The following is a 20,403-nucleotide window of genomic DNA, read 5'->3' on the forward strand; positions in this document are numbered from 1 at the left end:
ATGAGATGAATAAGTTCTGGGGATCTGATGTTACAGTATGGTGATTATAGTTAATAATACTATATTACATACTTGAAAGTTGCTGAAAGAGTAAATCTTACATGTTCTCACCAGAAAAAAGAAATGGTAATTATGTGACACAGTGGAGGTGGCAGCTAATGTTGTAATGGTAATCATTTTGCAATATTTAAGTGTGTCAAATCCACAGGTTGTACACCTTAAACTTGCACAACATTGTATGTCACTTATATTTCAATAAAGCTGGGGGGAAATGGCCAAAGGACTTGAATGGACATTTCTCCAGAGAAGATATTCAGTGGCAAGTGAATGAATTATGAATATAAGCTTCCTAAGGGCAGGAATCAAGCCTTAGTGAATATCTTTATTTTCCATAGATAGTGCTTTATACCAAATAATAGTAGAAGCTCAATGTGTAGTTTCTTTTTTTTTTTTTTTTTTTTTATAAAAAAAATTTTTTTTTCAATGTTTATTTATTTTTGGGACAGAGAGAGACAGAGCATGAAAGGGGGAGGGGCAGAGAGAGAGGGAGACACAGAATCGGAAACAGGCTCCAGGCTCTGAGCCATCAGCCCAGAGCCTGACGCGGGGCTCGAACTCCCGGACCGCGAGATCGTGACCTGGCTGAAGTCGGACGCTTAACCGACTGCGCCACCCAGGCGCCCCTCAATGTGTAGTTTCAAATAATACATTTTAAATGTTTTGACATCACTGTTTTAATTATATTCTTCCAGGTCTATCAAATCTATTCAAAGCGATCTGCTGAAGATATTTATAAAATACTGACATCCTACAAGGCTAATTACCTAATTGTAGAGGATGCTATCTGCAATGAGGTGGGAACCATGAGAGGCTGTAGGGTTAAAGATTTATTAGACATTGCAAATGGCCACGTAAGTAATCATTTGAAAAGTTAAATCTTTTTGACAAAAATGACTTTTTAATTTAGCTTAATCTTACTCTTTTTAACGTTTATTTTTTTATTTTGAGAGAGAGAGAGCAAGCACGCCCAAGCGGGGGAGGGGCAGAGAGGAGAGACAAAATCCCACGCAGGTTTCACGCCATCAGCGCAGAGCCCAATGCAGGGCTCAAACTCACAAACTGTGAGATCATGACCTGACACTTTTTAATATGGTGTTTCATACCTTTTGACAGGTGGTTTGTGAAGAAGGTGACAAGTTGACCTATTCAAAATATGGGCGATTTTGTCATGAAGTCAAAATTAACTATTCTCCATATGTGAATTACTTCACTAGAGTATACTGGAACAGATCCTACTTTGTATATAAAATCAACACTGTGATATCCTTTCAGTCTTGAAAATAGCAGAGTCGTCATTTCAAAGACATATCACTTGAAGTAAAATGTGATTTTCTTCTACTTACATGGTGTCTTTTGGAAATCAGAGGATGGACATTTGAAATGTTGCTGCTGCTTTTCCCCTCCTGCTGTTAACTGGATCCAGAGTTCTGCAAGAATAGAACATCAAGCATTACTGTCCTTTGGTAAAATGTCAAATCTGCCACAATATTCCAGTCAGGTGTTTTCCTTATCGTTACATGGTCTTTGAATACTTTATCTTTTCAATTACTATAAAATTGCCCTCATAAATCTTCATTCTGTCATAACATAGGTCTTGAATTTGAATATGTTCAAGGTCAGAGTATATTTCTCAGACATAACATTTAATAAATATACCATTTAATGTCATAATTATAGACTAGAAGGAAAGAACTCTTCTTACCCTTGAGGCAGTTTCTGAAGGTATTTCATGGTTTATAATAGAATTGAAATATTACAATAAAAATTAATTTAAATGTTAGCTGAAAATATGTGACATTTAAATTAAAATGTGTAAATTGTGTAAAGGAACATGATTTTGAAGGATATATATAAAGATATATCCAGATTTTCCATGATACTGCTCTCCTCACCTGCTGCTTATATAAATGTGCACTTTCTTAGTAATATAGAGGACACAATATTGCATTTTATTATTTTATGACTATTAAGTGGTTAGGTTTTTTCACTTATACCCATAAATTTAATACCAATTTAATCATGATAAAACAGTGTAACTCTTGTTACCTAAATATTTTTGAAACATTTAAAAGAATGTTCAGGTTTTTAAAGGGGTAGAATGGGGTATACAGTCTATTCACATATTTTCTACTGACGTATTAAATAAAAAATTAAGTCTTTATCAGAATGAGAATATTCTGATATTAATGACTAAAATGACAACACTAAAACGAACAATTTCCTGAGATGGGGCAGAGGCTATTAAACATACTTCTGCATGCAGATATGTTTACCATAAAGCACAAATGCTGTTATTTATGAAACTATAGTACAGTCTTCAACATTAAGAACAAAATGACAATTCTAATAAAATTCACAACACAGTTTCACAGTCTAAATGCTACGTTCCTTTAGGTTAAATGTTTTCGTATTTTTAATCATTTATTAAAAGAAATTCTTAAATGATTCATTGGGGCATATAAAGAGATTCAGGATAGATGTATCATTTTAATAAGATGGGATGCATGTTTAGTTTTACCTTATGCATATGTTTAGTGAATAGATTTTTAAAATTTTCACTTGTTAGAGTGTTGTAAAAATTGCAGTTTCAGTACTCTGAATTACTACTTTAGAAGGGAGCATCTTTTCATTATCCTTATTTTCGGGTATATATATGTGGGGCTTTTTTTTTTTTTTTTTTTTAAAGTGCAAAAGCACATGCACTCTTACACTAGCTTGAGGATGCTTTGCTTTTTTAGAGCTTCAGAATTAATTGTTTGATGGCAGTGTCATATATCTGGTGTACTAGTTTTATTTGGTTCTCATTTCATGCTTTTATATAATTTTTAACAATTAACATATTTCAAGGCAGGGCATTTCAGGTTCTCTGCACATCTTAATAGTGAGTCATTAGTATTGAACTTCAAGCCTTATGAAAATATTACTGTGGTTACCTAAGTACACAGCAAAGGGTCACCTGGTAGTCCTTGTGATTAGAGCATGTAAAGCAATGTAACTTCAGGGTTAGCTTGCATATGTTGAAAGGGAAATAGAATAACCTATGTAGCGTGAAATATTTAATTGAATTTGTATTGATTTATATTATCAAATATGCTGAGTTCATTTTGATGTGTGTTTTTTGACTTTGTTTTGGCTTTTGACATAAATATATTAGTGAGTTGCTTTTGCTTCTGCCAAAGCAAATTTATTTCTTAAATAAAATTGATTTGGAGAAGCTTTTAATTTAATTTTTTAAATGATAAGTTGTTCATTCAGCATCAGTTGAAAAGGAAAATGTGAGCTTTATTATAGAAGTAATAATATTGGATACAAGAGATTAGCTTCTATTTTAATTATAGTTAAAACAGTAGTAGTAGGAAACTTTGAGGAACATTTTATTAATTTCCTTGCTTATTTGTAGGGTAAAAACTGATTTAAAGTTCTGTAAGTAATTCCATTTGGGTAACTTACATTGTTAGATTTTCATAGGTTATAAAAACCTATGAAAGGAGCAAAGTTTACAGTTTTAGGATGAAAGGAATTTCTCAAAGAAATACAAAACATACTTTGCCCTTGATGTTGCAAAACCATGGAAATAAGTGCCTTAACTTCCTTATTTCTCTTTACTTTTTATTTTCAAAAAATATTATCTACTTTTTTCTATAATTTGGTATCTTTCCTCATCATTAAGCACAGACAAAAACTCCTCACTAGGCTATTTTTAGTATTGACTTTAATTCGTTAATAAGCAAATCTTTGGTAAGGGTAGCGATGGGATTTTTAGCCTGCTAAATTAATTTATCTAGCTTCCCAAATGCCAAACAGTCTAACAAATAAAACTTAATTGATATGGTTTATGATATTGACTCTGTGCTGGTTTATATTTTTTCCCACTTTGGCATCTTGGTGCTTTTTGTTAGACTGGTGGGGTTTTACAGCCTAGGAAGTATGCATTATACTTTAGAACTAACTGTTTTCTTTATTACTTTTTGTGTATATGGACAGCATATTTTTTCAGAACATTAACCCAAACTGCACATAGCCTCAATGTTGTGGCACTCTTCCATACACTCCAGATTGGTTTAAGGAAAAGCAGAAATGGAGGTCAAAGTGTGTTACAAGTTGGGGCTGGAAAATAGGCTTTAAAAAAATAGGCTCTTAATTTCTTGAAGGGCACAGTGATAGCCATCTTACTAAAACTGTTTTGTTTTTGAGAAATCAACTGTTTTTTCACCCTGTTTTTTGAACTGTTAAAACATTTTATTGCCTTTAGTGGATAGATAAAAAGTAGTGCCTCTCTTTACAAAATTGATGGGGTTTCTAAAAGTTGTATGTAGGTCAATCTTTTTGGTAGATTTATTTTAAATGCATGAATATTTAAACATCACGTGTTATGAATTATTCTGTATATTTAAGAACTTTTTGTAAAGCAAATAACTACTTCCTGTACATCTCAAAATATTCTCACTTCAATTGTCCACTTTTAAAATATATGGTCTCTATTGTTGCCATTTGCTAATAGTTTTAGATCCCAATATGTATTAAAATTACAACTTTGAAAAGTTGCAAGTAAAGTTAAACAATTCTTATTGAAATAATGGCTCGTTATTAGCTTTTTGAATGTTTAGAGTTAACACTTTAAGGAAAATTAGATGTGAAAATTGCAAAGAATATATTTAACTCAACTATTTTCCATCTATTAAGGTTTCTAAAATTATACTTGTTTTCTGTAATAAAAAAGGGGCATTGAAGAATCAGATTTGCTGAATTTAGCATAAAGTCATCTTTGAATCACTTGTTTATGTCTCTTAGAATTTGCAAAATTTTAATCTTGGCTTCTGTAATCCTATGTGCAGTTGTATAAGAGATACACTAAACATCTGACCACTGTATTTAGTGGAATAATGGTATCAGATAGAAACATGCATTCCAAACTTATAGTTTGAAATATCTCATAAATAAACAACTTTTTAATATTTTAAGTGAATAGCTTTGTACAGCTATTTAGCAAAGATGAATACAGCTGCTTTTATGTATGTTGACTTCTGAGTCATAGTACCTATAACAATGTATACCAGATTAAATGTGTTCCTCTTGTAACGGTTACATCTTTCCAAAAGAATAAAAGTTAATTTCAATAAATAGAAATCCTTTAAAAGAGTTGGGTTATAAACTAGTTTACTTCAGATTTTGTAACATTAAATATACTTTTATCAAGAATGAAATTATTTATTTCATGCTTAATTACACTCCTTGTTTTGTTTCTATAATAAAACTCTTTTTAGAATTTTAAGTTGTCTCTTATTTCTATCTTTTTTGTTGTAGCTTTATTGGGATATAATTTATGTACCACACAGTTCACCCATTTAAAGTGTATAATTGATCAGTTTTTAGTATTGAATTGTGCAATTATCGCCACCGTTTTAGAATATTTTTATTACCTCAGACACCCCAAACCTTTTGGCTATCACCCCTAACCACTCTATTCTTAGGCAATCCTTAGTAATATACTTTCTGTCTCTATATTTGCACATTCTGGACGTTTCACATAGATGGATGGATATACCACATTTTGTTCATATGTTCATCGGTTGTTGGACATTTGGGTTTCCACTTTTTGGCTATTATGAACAATACTGTGAACACTCGTGTAAAAATTTGGGGGTGGATATATGTTTTCATTTTTCTTGAGTATATGTCTAGGAGAATTTCTGGGTTCTATTAGAACTATAGTGAGGAACTGTCAGAGTGATTTTCAAAATGGCCGTACCAGTTTAACCATCCCTCCAATAATGTGTGAGGTTTCCAATTTCTTCCTATCCTTTTCAGCACTTGCTTATTACCTTGCTTCTTGATTGTAGCCATCCTACTTGATGTGAAGTGGTATATTATTGTGGTTTTAACCCACATTTCCATCATGGCTAATGAAGTTGAGCATATTTTCATGTGCTTACTGGCTATATGTATATTTTCTTTGGAGTAATGTTCATTCAGGTTCTTTGCCCATTTTTAAATTGGGTTGTCTTTATTATTGAATTGTAAAGGTCTTTATATATTCTAGATATAAATTCCTCATAAGATAGATGATTTGGAAATATTTCCTTACATTCAGTGGGTTTACCTCACTTCCTTGATAGTGTCCTTTGAAGCACAAATGCTTTTAATTTTGATTGCATTGTTAATCACATTTGATACTGATAAAGCATTTTTACTATGATGTATTTGAAGTAGCTCTTGCATGTATCCTACTTGGAGTTTGTTGAGCTTCTTGGTTGTATACAATAAGAATTTCCTTGGGGCGCCTGGGTGGCTCAGTCGGTTGAGCGTCCGACTTCGGCTCAGGTCATGATTTCACAGTCCGTGGGTTCGAGCCCTGCGTTGGGCTCTGTGCTGACCACTCAGAGCCTGGAGCCTGTTTCAGATTCTGTGTCTCCCTCTCTCTCTGCCCCTCCCCCACTTGCACTCTGTCTCTCTCTGTCTCAAAAATAAATAAACATTTTTAAAAAATTAAAAAAAAAGAATTTCCTTTAAATCAAGTTTGGAACTTCTTATATTCCTATTATACCCGTGTTGGTGTGTTTAATAATGACCCACATTTCTTTGAGGTTCTGTTCAGTTGTGTGTTTTGGTTGTTTTTTTTTTCATTTTTTTTCTCTTTGCTCTTTGAATTGCATAATCTCTATCAAGGTACCTACAAGTTTGCTAATTCTGTCAATTCAAATCTACTTTTGAACCTTTCTGAATTTCCATTTGTGTGTATAATTTCCATCTCTATTGATATTCTCTGTTTATAGTAACAGTGGATGTTGGTTTCCCTACCCCCTAATCCCCCATCCCCTGGAGCCAGTTCTTATAGTTGGTTTGGTGTTTTCCTTGGTGTTGGATGGACTATTTTAGTGATGTCTGTTTCCTACACATTATGGGGCCTCTGATGTTTGTCCTCGGACAACACTGCCTTGATTATACGTAGTCACCCTGACAGTGGTTTTAGCAGGGATCCATACTGTCTCTTTCCTTGATGTTTATTCAGTTGTGAAACTTCACTAATTCTCCTCTGATTGTTCTATTGTTGAAAACAATACCCTGGGGCATAAATTATGCCACAACCTGATCTAATTAAATCCTGTCTACTTTGAAGGGGTAATGGGGAGGGTGGTCAATGATTGTGGTTTGTTCTAATGCCAGGAACGCTGTTTGCTGTCTCTCTCTCTCCTTGCCTCTGGTAAACTATGTGATCTGATTTAGCTTGTATCTTTTATGAAGCTACCAGCTTAACTGCTTTCCACCAAAATCTGTTGTTTTGAGTACCCTTAGGCTTGAACTTCCCTACACCCTGTTTCACATAAAGTGTATTCCTTTGGGGATAGCGGTGGAGTTCTCTGTTTTACATCCTGGTTTTCTCCGTGGGCAAAAACCCCTAAGCCACAGCTCTGTAGCTGGGAGTGTAGACAGAATTGTGGATCTGTGTGGTACTCCTACTTTAGGAGCAGGCTTCTGGGTGGGGATGATAGGCTCTCTGGTCTTGACTCCCAATTTGGAAACCACTCTACACGTTAGCTGGGATGAGAATGACCAGTGTGTCATGCCTGAGTTAGAGTCCCTACTCTTAAGAGTGGGGATCAGGTGTGACATGAGAAAAACTCTCTAAAGGCCCGATATACAAGGGAAGCCATTTTAGATTTCCTTCTAAGTCAACATGACTGTATATAAACTTTCTTCAAACCAAAAGCATGATTTGTGGCCCTCCATGCATGCATTGGTACATCTGCTTTGTGAATGAGTAGCCTAAAGGAAAGCCATCTCGTCCTTGAGGTATCTGTTGATCAATGTTTCTACTTCCTGCATTCCTTTACACTGCAACTTATGATTCCTGACTATATGCAAATCTATATAGTCTTTTGCACTTTTATAGGTTGTGAAAAAGTATATAACCCTGTGAAAACTTCATTCTCCCGAACACCTTCTTCCCTGTAAAGAGTGTGTTTCCTGGACGGCTGTCCTAACTTGGGCTCAGATAAAACTCTTCCTTACTTTTAGAGATTCTACAAGGTTTGTTCAAGTTGTGTCTCTCATGGGATTCTCCCTCTTTCTTTCTCTGCCCCTCCATCACTGGTGCCCTCTCTCTCTCAAAAAAAAAAAAAAAAGTTGTGTGTGTGTGTGTGTGTGTGTGTGTGTGTGTGTGTATGTTAAAAAAAGTAAAAGTTTCAATTCCTGCCACATAGCAAGTGTTTTATAAATTTAAGCTATTATTTTCTGAATATCAATGCAATATTAGCACTTTCACAGCTCCTATTCAGTATTATCCTTTAAAATCATTAAATATTGGGGTGCCTGGATGACGCAGTCAGTTAAGCAACTGACCCTTGATCTTAGCTCAGGTCTTGCAGTTCATAAATTCGAGCCCCGCATCGGGCTTTGCACTGATGGTGCAGAGCCTGCTTGGGATTCTGTCTCTCTCTCTGCCCCTCCCTACTTGTGCACACACACTCTCTCTCTCTCAAAAATAAACAAACTTAAAACATTTTAAAAATAAAACCATTAAATATTGCATTTGAAATTAATTCTGCAAAAGTTAACCCTATAAATCAGCTTATTAAATAAAATCTAAGTGTATTGGACAAAGTAATGACCTATAAGTCCATCAAAGACATTCTCCAGTTTTGTTACAGTATTTTTTAAATGTTTATTTATTTTGAGAGCGTGCGCACACATGCAAGGGTGGGGAGGAGCAGAGAAAGGGAGAGAATTCCACATTGTCAGCACAGAGTCCAACTTGGAGCTCCATTTCACGAACTAAGTGATCATGACCTGAGCCAAAATCAAGACTCCGATGCTTAACTGAGCCACCTAGGGGCCCCTGTTACAGTATTTTTGATCTCTAGCATTTCTTTTGTTTTTATCTTAGGGTTTTCGTCTCTCTGCTTACATTGCTTATCTGTTCTTGCATGCTGTCCACCCACTAGAGCCCTTAGCATATTAATCATAGTTGTTTTAAATTCCTTTAAGTTATAGATAATTCCAACATCCCTCCTATGTCTGGTTCTAATGCTTGCTCTGTCTCTCCAAACTGTGCTATTTGCCTTTGAGTATGTCTTGTAATTTGTTCTTGATAAGCAGGCATACTCTGGGTAAAAGGAATTGCTGTAAATAGGCTTTTGGTAGTATAGTAGTATGGTGGGGGGAAGGGGAGGCATTCTGTAGTCCTATGATCAGGTCCTGGTTTTTTAGTGAGCCTGTGGCTCTAGACTGTGAACTTCACAAGTGCTTCTCATTTTACTCCCAGTTAGGTGGGACAGGATGGCTAGAGTGGGCTGGGGTTGGATAGTTCCCTTCTCCCTGATCAGTCAGGCTCTGATTAAATCATTTCTCCTGAGGGCAGAATTCCATGTATAAATTAGCAGTCCTTTATCAAATACATCTTTTGCAAATGTTTCCTCCCAGTCTGTGGCTTGTCTTCTCATTTACTTGACATTGCCTTTCACGGGGCAGAAGTTTTTAATTTTAATGAAGTTCAGCTTATCAACTATTACTTGCATGGATTGTGCCTTTGGTATTTTATCTAAAAAGTCATCACCATACCCAAGGTCATCTAGTATTCTCCTATGTTATCTTCTAGATGTTTTATAATTCTGTGTTTTACACTTAGGCCTATGATCCATTTCAAGTTAATTTTTGTGAAGTACGTAAGGTCTGTTACTATATTTGTTTTTTGTTTGTTTCTTTGCATGTGGATATTCCAGCACCATTTATTGAAAAAAACTATCTTTGCTCTATTGAGTTGTCTTTGCTTCTTTGTCAAAGAGCAGTTGACTATATTATATGTGCGTCTCTATTCTGTCCCATTGATCTATTCGTCTATTCTTTCACCAATACCACACTGTATTAACTACTGTAGTGTTACAGCCTAAGGAGGCTTTCAGGAACACTGAGAAAAAGATAGGCAGGAAAAACAAAATCACACCATGGAACTATTCTAGAACAAAATTTACAGCCTCTACTTGGACCTTAGGTCACATGCAGAGCTCTAGATGGGAATCTGAGAAATGTAGACTTTAGATTTCCTACGAAGCCAGTAGTAGGCCATTAGGATGAGTGATGTTGAGCCAATTTATTATATATGCCACAAAGATGATCCAATTTTTAAAAAGTATGCATACAGTTGAATAGAAAAGACTGGAACGATATGTAGGCTTTCCTTGCTTTGCATCATTCTGATAAGCAGTGATGTCAACTACCATGGTTTAGTTAACACCAGTCCTTCAACAATACGGTTCAAATTTCACATGATGGTATAGTAACTGATTGCATAAAGTACCACAAGGCGGTATGTGAATAAGAGATACCTGTCACAGTCACTTCTTTCGAAATCTGTGACTGGTAACTGCACATCTGTTTTTCAGTTTACACACAGCAAAGCATGTGATGATGTTGCCTCTTTGTCTCCCAGTGACAAACCTAGGTGACATTTTACAGAAATGGGTAATTGAAAGAAGGAATTGGCCGAAGATAAAGGTACACCAAAGAGGGTTGCTTGGGTGGCTTGGTCAGGTAAGCAACCGACTCTTGATTTCGGCATAGGCCACGATCCTATGGTTTGTGAGGTCCAGCCCTGCATCGGGGTCTGCACTGGCAGTATGGAGCCCACTTGGAATTCTCTATCTCCCCACCCCCGTCTCTTTCTCTCTCTCAAAAATAAGTAAATAAATATATTTTTTAAAAGTACACCAAAGAAACCAAATGATAATGTTTGAATGAAATTTGAACCAAATGTAGATAAAGTTACAGAATAAATATCTAACCGTGGCTGTGTCAACACTGCCACTGTTCAGAGACTCCAGATATGCTGCCAACGGAGCTTCGTGAATATATTGATATAAATGAGAAAGATGATGATGTCCCAGAGGAAGTCACAGTAGCCAAAAAAAACCCCAAAAAACAACAAAAAACAAACAAACCCTTAATGTTAAAGGAGTTCTCGGAGATAGTTCATGACATTGAAACACAAAAGATAAAATTACAAAAGCTGATCCTAACTTAGAAAGGGATATGAGAATTAGTGAAAATAGAATACATGCTTGCTCCATATGGTGAGTTATATGCTGAGAAGAAGACAAGCACTGCTGAAACTACTTTTGATAAGTTTTTTAATTTTTTTTTAATATTTATTTTTGAGAGAGAGAGCATGAGCAGGAGCAGGAGAGGGGCAGAGAGAGAGGGAGACACAGCATCTGAAGCAGGCTCCAGGCCCTGAGCTGTCAGCACAGAGCTCGACATGGAGCTCAAACTCAGGAACCGTGAGATCATGACCTGAGCCGAAGTCAGACGCTTAACTGACTGAGCCACCCAGGCACCCCTACTTTTGATAAGTTTTTTAATGGAGAAATAAAATGCTTTAATTCCCAATGTTTTTAATGTTTATAGTTTAAATGTTTAAATAAATGTTACTTTTTCCATTCTTTTACTTCCCTGTTCATTTATAACCACCAGTTAGAGAGTTTTTAATGTTCTGGCAAGATTTTTCAAAGTTTTAAACTTTTTTTTTTTAATGTTTATTTATTTTTGAGACAGAGAAATGCAGAGCACGAACAGGGGAGGGTCAGAGAGAGGGAGACACAGAATCTGAAGCAGGCTCCAAGCTGTGAGCACAGAGCCAGATGTGGGGCTCAAACTCACAGACTGTGAGATCATGACCTGAGCCGAAATCGGATGCTCAACTGACTGAGCCACCCAGGCGCCCGATTTTTCAAAGTTTTCAAAATTAAAGATCATGGAACAATAGTAACCATTTCCATTGATTGCTGAGATCACTTTTGCATCATTTCAGCTTGCATGTTTGTACCTATGGTTCTGCACTAGTGTGCAAAGCAAAGACTACTTGCACATCAAAATGTTGATAATGGCAAAGTGGTAGAATTATTGCAATAGATAATTCCTTCTTTTCACTTCTCTGCGTTTTCTAGGTTAGATGCCATAAACATGATTGATTTTGTAATTTAAGAAGCAACAGAGGTGCCTGGGTGGCTCAGTTGGTTAAGCGTCCAACTCTGGCTCAGGTCATGATCTCACGGTTCATGAGTTCGAGCCCTGCATTCGGCTCTGTGCTAACAACTCAGAGCCTGGAGCCTGCTTTGGATTCTGTGTCTCCCTATCTGGGTCCCTCCCCGGCTCAAGCTCTGTCTCTCTCTCAAAAATAAAAAATAAGACGTTAAAATAAAAGCAACAAAACATTATAAAAATTTTAGAAAAATAAAACTGTACAATATTGCTGTAGATATCAATACTTGAAAATGCCCATTAAAATTTTTTTCAGGTGGGGAGGAGGCTCTGAAGAACTAACACTGATCTTTTCTGGCTAAATACAATTGAGATAATGGAAATGTATCATGATTGATTAAACCTCATTGTCTAAAAAAAAGTAGAATCAACAGTCCAATATTTAAAAAAAAAATTTTTTTTAATGCTTATTTATTCAGCACAGAGCCCGATGTGGGGCTTGATCGCACAAACCATGAGATCATGAACCATGACCTGAGTTGAAATCAAGAATCAGAGGCTCAACCGACTGAGCCACCCAGGTTTCCCTTAAGATTTTATTTTTAAGTAATCTCTAACACCCAATGTGGAGCTTGAACTTACAGCCCCAAAGTCAAGAGATGCACATTCCACCAGTTGAATCAGCCAGGCACTCCTCATTCCAATTTGGTTTTTAAAATGTTTTCTGCAACAAAGGAATAAGGACTCCTGGTAATTAATTTCACACCCGAAGGAGGGGGGAAAATCAAGATGGAGCTAGATTAGCATCGCCTAATAGAAATGTAATTCAGCACAAATTACTGAACATCAGTAAGAAAATAGTAAATTTAGTAAGCTGAAAAACTTCTATAATAGGCCAAAGTTCATCATGATCCTCAAACGGGAAAGTCAATACAAAGTGTACAATTTGGCGGTTGTGATATGAAAGAATAATGGATGTGACAGGATGTGATTGTAGTAGGATAACCTGTGTTGTTTAAATAAGTAAGGGACTGTTAATATACAGGTATTCCATTTCTTCTATTAAGTTGATGACTGTCATGTATAGCTATATATACTCTTTCTGTTAAGAAGAATGAATATGAGGAACTAGAAAAATTCAAGATCATAATTTAATGATTCTAAAATGTACATTGTTCCACATTTTAACTTCTCTAAAAGTCGGATGCATCTTATAATAAATGATGTCATAGATTTGATATATAGATTAATCCCAGAAAATAGCAGAACCTACATCAAGAAAAGGAAGCACTGATCATTACTGGCAGTCACGAAAAGAAGGCAGCGTTCGAAGATGATGGGTCAACTAATGTCCACAAGAGGGCGTTAATTGTGCCAAATTCACATCTCCCAGGAGGGGAAGTCTCTAAATAACCCTACAGACCATGAGATATTATTGAAGCATAAATAAATCTGCATTGATGCAAACAGCGTACCCAGAATGGTGGATAGTGCAAAGTTTGTTGGAAACTTCTCACTTCAAGGAAGATACCGGTTTGTGTAAATAAATAAATGGTTGTATACATACATATCTACACATATCCTGTGAGAAAGGTATTAAGCTTAAAAGTCTTATGAGCAAGCAAAGGCCAATATAAAAATGGACCCAGATGATTGTAGCTTGCATTTCAGTCATCTAAGGAAAGGCAACTCCATCTGGGTCCCATCCTCAAACCTGTGACCTCCCTTTTCCTTCTGTGTATTTAGATTCCTATAACCCCAGGAGGAAATGGAAGTAAGTGTTACTATAACTCAGCAAGGTAGCAAAACAAGTATTGTCACCCTAGGAAGGCATATAGGGGGAAAATGAAGAAATTAATTAGAAGAATGATGTTAATATTTCAGAATAGATTTAAGTGTAAGGAGTAATACGTTTTGTAATTCTTGTGTGTTTGACTGCTTTTTAGTATATTTGAACCAGTCACGCTAAATTTGTTAATGGTAGTTTACATTCTTTTTTCCCTTATTTTGTAGTTCACATTTTGATGAGATGAACTTGTAACTAATATTTAAGTATTTAAGAAAAATTAATTTTCATTTAAAAAAAACAATTTTTTTAATGTTTATTTATTCTTGAGACAGAGAGAGAGCATGAACGGGGGAGGGCCAGAGACAGAGGGAGACACAGAATCTGAAGCAGGCTCCAGGCTCCGAGCTGTCAGCACAGAGCCCGACACGGGGCTCGAACCCATGGACCGTGAGAGCATGACCTGAGCCAAAGTCGGACACTTAACCAACCGAGCCACCCAGGCGCCCCAGAAAAATTAATATTCAAATGTGTTTATTACATACGTAGATTCAACCGTGTGAGCAACAAAGCACATATAGTAGTGAATGCTTCTTTTTTAAGCACAGGAAGTCCTTGGATGATATAGAATTGTATCCACAGGTACATGGAAGGGGTTAGTACTCTCAGTAGCCTTAAGGGGCTTGTGAACAGACCATATGTGACATGTTGGAGAATGAGGCCACTTTTAAATCCTTTTAGGACAAGGTGGATGAATGAATGAATGAATGAATGAACTTTGTAAATTGTATCATTGGTAATTAAACAAGAACTTCTATAAAATTGTAAAATTCTGCTCAGAATAGTTTTTCCAAAAATCTCAAATGCCCAAAAGAACGCAGCCTATAATAGTAAATTAGCTCATTTTATAGTTGAAACTGACTAATTTCTGCCCTTACTGCAAAACTCATGATGGTATTCAAACATTCTTCTTTCCTTTAGTTATATAATATTTTCAGAAGATGCTGGTCCTAATACCTTAGTAGTTACTGTCCATACTATGGATCCTGAGGGCAATGGCATGTCAGAAAGGTAGAGGAAAGGGCTTAAGAATGAGGGCAAAGCACAGTGATATCCATAATTTTATTTGATCCAGATGACAACTCTATAAAAGTCATTGTTTTTTAAAAAATTTTTTTAAATGTTTATTTATATTTGAGAGAGAGCAGAGAGAGATAGAGACAGAATCGGAAGCAGGCTCCAGGCTCTGGGCTGTCAGCACAGAGCCTGATACAGGCTCGAATTCATGAACTGTGAGATCATGACCTGAGCCAAAGTCGGACACTTAATTGACTGAGCCACTCAGGAGCTCCTGTAAAAGTCATTGTTATCCTCATTTTAGAAATGATGTTCAGAAACAGGGGTTCAAAAATAGAGGTTCAGAGAGATTGATTTGCTCAACTTTCCACATCTGTGCCAGAACTGAATCCAGAATTGAAATTTCAGCTTCTATCTCGTTTAATGTTCTCTACTCCATCCCATTCCATGTGGAAAACTCAGGATTTAGCTTGAGTCTAAACAAATGTTTCTCAACTTCTTGTTCTTTTTATGGCCCTCTAGGAAGCCTTTTTAGGTATCTTTTTTGGAATGGCCTGCCCCATTCCAAAAAAAACTGCATTCCAACTCTTACATTCCAAAAAAACAGACATAAACTGCATGTCTGTTTATGTGCTAAATGTATATTGTAGTTTTCACATAAAAAGAGAACTTGATACCCCTCCAAAGACCGGTTGTCACCCCTTTGGGTCTGATATCACCCCTTTGAGAATGCAGTCTAGAGAGCCAGTCTCTTTCACTGTGTTCATTTAAAGGAGAAGGTGAACACAGCTGGTCAGTGAGATTTGAGTATTCCCGGGGAGATCCTGCTGGATCATACTTCAAACCCTAGGAAACACAGTTTAAAACCTCCTACTTTTTATTTATTTATTTAGTTAGTTAGTTAGTTAGAGAGAAAGAGAGAGCTCGAGTGAGCAGGGGAGGGGCAGAGAGAGAGGGGGAGAGAGAATGCCAAGCAGGCTCTGTGCTGACAGCAGAAAGCCCGACGTGGGGCTCAAACTCAGGAACCATGAGATCATGACCTGAGCCCATGTGGGATGCTTAACTGACTGAGCCACCCAGGCGCCCCATCGTTCTAGGAATTTCTATGCGAATTTTGTTGTTGTAATATTAATACTATCTAATTAAGTTTATTATATCGGCATTTAGGAACTGCTATGTTGTGGCAATAAGACGAGTCTCATGTTCAGTTAGGAATTGGACTCTTGAAAACAAGGAATACGTCACAGTCTTCAGAGGCAACACCATCCATCCTATTGGTTGAGACGCGTTGTGCACAGGTGTGCTGTGACAGGCAGCATTGTCCAATGAATGCTTTGTGGAGATGGATGACAGATATGACAGGATTCTCATGATGGAATTTCCCCCACTGGGAGTTGGAAATGGTGAGGTATGCCAGAGTTTTAGGGATTACAAAGAACAGAAACTCATGGTCATGGAAAGAAACAAATCTCCAGGAATCTGAGGACAGGAAACTCAGGGTAGGAACAAAACTGCTCAGAATCTCTAATTCTATACCCAGCAATAGGCTTGAAATGGATACTAAAAAAATCTTCAAGGTTCACCTGGCTGGCTCAGTCAGAAGAGCAGGTGACTCTTGGGACGACTGGGGGGCTCAGTCCGTTGAGGGTCCAACTTTGTTTCAGGTTATGATCTCGTGGTTCCTGAGGTTGAGCCCCGCATCAGGCTCTGTCTGCCAGCTCGGAGCCTGGAGCCTGCTTCGGATTTTGTGTCTCCCTCTTTCTCTGCCCCTCCCCTGCTCTGCTCTGTCTCTGTCTGTCTGTCTCTCTCTCTCAAGAAATAAACATTAAAAACAAAAAAACAAAAAAAGAGCAGGCAACTCTTGATCTTAGGGCCATGAGTTTGAGCATCACGTTGGGTGTAGAGATTACTTAAATAAAGAAACTTAAAAAAATCTTCAAGCAGTTACCTACTCTTTCTCATTGGAGTTAAACTTGGTGTCTTATCTCTGCTTCTCTTTGTATGTCTGCTGCATTCAATTTTCTCTGTAGACCTGCTTCCTCTGATCAGAGATGACTGCTTCCGACCCCTCGTCCTTATGATCTTCCAGGTTCAGTGCCCACCACAAGCTAGTGTTAGTCTCTGAGCCTCTTAGTGCATGCATTGAAGGCATGTGGCAGCCGGCTGACCAGCCAATGGACGGCCTGCTTTTGGAGACTTGACTGTCCCTGGTTCTCCCAGGTGTTCTTGGGAGGGAACACCACTGGGACGGTCAAGGTCCCAGAAGTGACCTGCTTCTATTATCAGCACAGAAGTCACCAAAAGAACAAGTGCCCTGCTCCTAGTTAGGGCCAAGATTTGCAAAAGGGACATGGCACTTGGTGATAGCGCTGCTGGGTTGGAGTTATTCCAGCATGGAGGTTTCTAGTTCCCCATGACAGTCTGGTGGTTCCTCGTCCCCAGCCTTTTGTTTTTCTCTTGTAATGTAAGTTGCACACATGGTGTGCAGCTAATTGAAAGAGCTTGCCTCTGGAAAGTAAGAATTGGGAGTTCACCGAGCCCATGGGCAGGCACACATCACAACTGGTTGCTACTCCTCTGTCTGCCACACGAAATCCTTTGCACCGTGTGGGCTTGGAGAAAGCATGAGTACTCTTCTTTCCTGCCTCACTGCTGACCTTGCCTCCAGACTGAGGTCATGAGGTCACGTGGCTCCCAAAGAAGCATATGAAGGAGTAGAGATTACTTAGAAAACACAAGAAAAGCCATACACAGAGAAGTATCTGAAGGAATTCTGGCAGTTCTGGTTTTGCTGGAATGACAAAGTGAATTATTTTTTTTTTTGTAGAAGGTTCATTGTGGATTTTGTTGTTTATTGGGCACAGTGAACTTCAAGCTTGTTGAATGTGGCCGAGAATATTTTTCTTTTTTTCTCTTTTTTATTATTTTTTAATATTTTTATTTATTTTTTTTATTTTTTTAATGTTTATTTTAATTTTTGAGAGAGAGAGAGAGAGAGTGTGTGTGAGCAGGGGCGGGGCAGAGACAGAGGGAGACACAGAATCTGAAGCAGGCTCCGGGCTCTGAGCTGTCAGCACAGAGCCCAATGCAGGGCTCGAACCCACAAACTGTGAGATCATGACCTAGGCCAAAGTTGGACGTTTAAATGACTGAGCCACCCAGGTGCCCCAAACCCATTCCTTTTCTTAAGTGAATAGGGTCTACATTCAGTTACCCATTCAGCTAGAAATGTTGTAAGAGTATTACAAAGACAGAAGTTTATGACATGAACACTGCCTTCTAAGAGCTTTAAGTTCACTGCTGTTTGTAAAACATAGACCACAGCAGTGAATCATATCTTAGGAGCAATTAGTAAAGGTGTAGGTCAGATAAAGGAGAGATTAAGTAAAGGTTTATAGTTCTGGTTTATACTGTTTGCATGCATGTGAAATGTAGGTGCTACATGTTCAATCAAACTATTTATTTAGTAAGTATTTATTGGGTGCCTGTTATGTGCCAAGGACTGACCTAGGTAAACACACTGCAACCACTCTCCTGCTCCTCCCTGCCCCACCCCCCAGGAACTTAGAGTCTAGCAGGGAAGTTAGGCTGCTAATTAATTGCAAGAAGATGAGTTGAGGGCCAGAATGAGGACATGCAGTGTTATGGCAGTGTCTAATAGGGTGTCTACTTGGTCCAAAGTCCCTAGAGGAAATAAATAGAAGCGTAAGGAAGTAATTTTTGATAGCTAAAGGACTCATTATCTTTCTTTGAAGATGTGATTCAGTTAGATGTAGCCAGATAGCTTATGTAAGGAATAGATAACTTTCAAGCATAAGCCTCCTGTCATATTTCTTTCCTTCACGCTGGGAAGTATCAGGAAAAGGTGATCTAGTACAACCAGTAGATATGGACACTACCCGCAAAGGCCACAAGATGGCAGTGTAACCATTAACATAGTTCTTTACACCAACCAAACACTATGTTTTAAAGTAACTTCTATGCCCAACGTGGGGCTTGAGCTCTTGATCAGAGTTGTGTGTTCTACGACTGAGCCAGCCAGATGCCCCACCCCCAAGATACTTATTGAATAAAGTTTTAAATTAGCTGCTCATATTGAATTGTAGTGCATTTGCTTTTTAAAAAATATTAAGTATGTGGGGCGCCTGGGTGGCTCAGTCAGTAAAGCATCCGACTTCGGCTCAGGCTATGATCTCCCGGTCCATGAGTTCAAGCCCCGTGTCAGGCTCTGTACTGACAGCTCAGAGCCTGGAGCCTGCTTTGGATTCTATGTCTCCCTCTCTCTCTGCCCCTCCCCTGCTGATGATCTGTCTCTGTCTTTCAAAAATAAATAAATGTTTAAAAAAAAAATGTTAAACATCTGAACCGAATTCAAACTGATTTTTACTGATGTGATTCTCAGATGATGTAAAAAACATCTTCATCTTTAGGTTGCATAATAGTAATAATATCTCTATGCATTTTTTTTTTCATTGCAGCTCTAGTTTCCTATGCTGTGTTGTCAGTGGCCCACATTTCAGAAGGGAAGAGTTTGTGACCTACCTGAAGAATCAGAATGCTGGGAGGATGTAAGGGAAAATACTTTAAACTCTCCTAAAGAAGGAAGAGGAGACTATGACCAGGTACTGCAGTTTATTACCAGCATAAAAGAGAGACTCCTACTTGAATAATTGTTGAACACAGACAGCATATGAACCTTGCAAGGTGTTCTGTAATTACATAATGATCATTGTAAAAATGTTTGCTAGAATTCCACTCATGCTTATGATATTACTAAGTCTGGAACCATTGAATTTGTGATTTTCCCTTATTCTAGCTAGAGTTAAGCACTCGGGCACCTTTCAGGCCCTTTGCTTAATTAATAATTAACTACAGGCTTCTCTTCCCATCCTCCTTTTACTTCCCATCTTCCTTCTCCAAGTAGAGATGGCAGCCCCCAGCACCCAAGCAACCGGAAGCAAAGTGAGGGGGTGCTGTTGCACAGGCAACATGCCTAATGCTAGGGTTTGTCCGGAAGGAGGGGAAGGAGGTGCTGGGATGTAGGATTTTCACTGTTAAAACTGGGGCAGGCCTGGCCAAATGAAGATAAGTTGGTATCTAAGGAAGCAGGGTGATACACAGAGGGGTTGTAGAGAGAGGGTGATGGAGAAAATGTGGTAAGATATTAACAACCGAGACATCTGGGCAAAGGGGGTGTAAGAGTTCTTTATATTGTTCTTGCAACTTTTTTTGTAGGCTTATGACTATTGAAAAAACAAAAAAGTCAACAGCAAGATATATTTTTGATGGAATGGTAAGTTTGGACTCTGCGATCAGATAAAACAGGGACTCAAATCCCTATTTTACTACTAAATAGGTGTATGATACTGGGCAAGTCACTTAACTCCTCTGAGACACTGTTTTCTCATTTATAAGTTGGGCATAGTACTGTTAATAGTACCTTTTTATTGTGTGGTTGTTATGAGGCTTAGATGAGATGGTGTGTGTGAAATACTTGGCACAGTGCC

At 37.7% G+C, this 20,403-nt stretch overlaps 1 protein-coding gene across 5 annotated transcripts in view; it reads left to right on the forward strand.

The window, feature by feature from the left end:
• The window catches only part of DPY19L4 (dpy-19 like 4), a 70,348-nt gene extending 65,016 nt beyond the window's left edge, over positions 1-5,332 (forward strand). For all 5 annotated transcript variants that reach the window (XM_043601400.1, XM_043601401.1, XM_043601402.1 and 2 more), the window contains 2 exons: positions 753-911; positions 1,174-5,332. In XM_043601400.1, the coding sequence (XP_043457335.1) occupies positions 753-911; positions 1,174-1,338 (324 nt within the window). In that variant the 3' untranslated portion in view covers positions 1,339-5,332. The remainder of the gene's footprint in view (positions 1-752; positions 912-1,173) is intronic.
• The last annotated feature ends 15,071 nt before the right edge of the window (positions 5,333-20,403 follow it).

This window comes from Prionailurus bengalensis, chromosome F2, assembly GCF_016509475.1.
Source record: "Prionailurus bengalensis isolate Pbe53 chromosome F2, Fcat_Pben_1.1_paternal_pri, whole genome shotgun sequence".
Taxonomy (NCBI): Eukaryota; Metazoa; Chordata; class Mammalia; order Carnivora; family Felidae; genus Prionailurus; species Prionailurus bengalensis.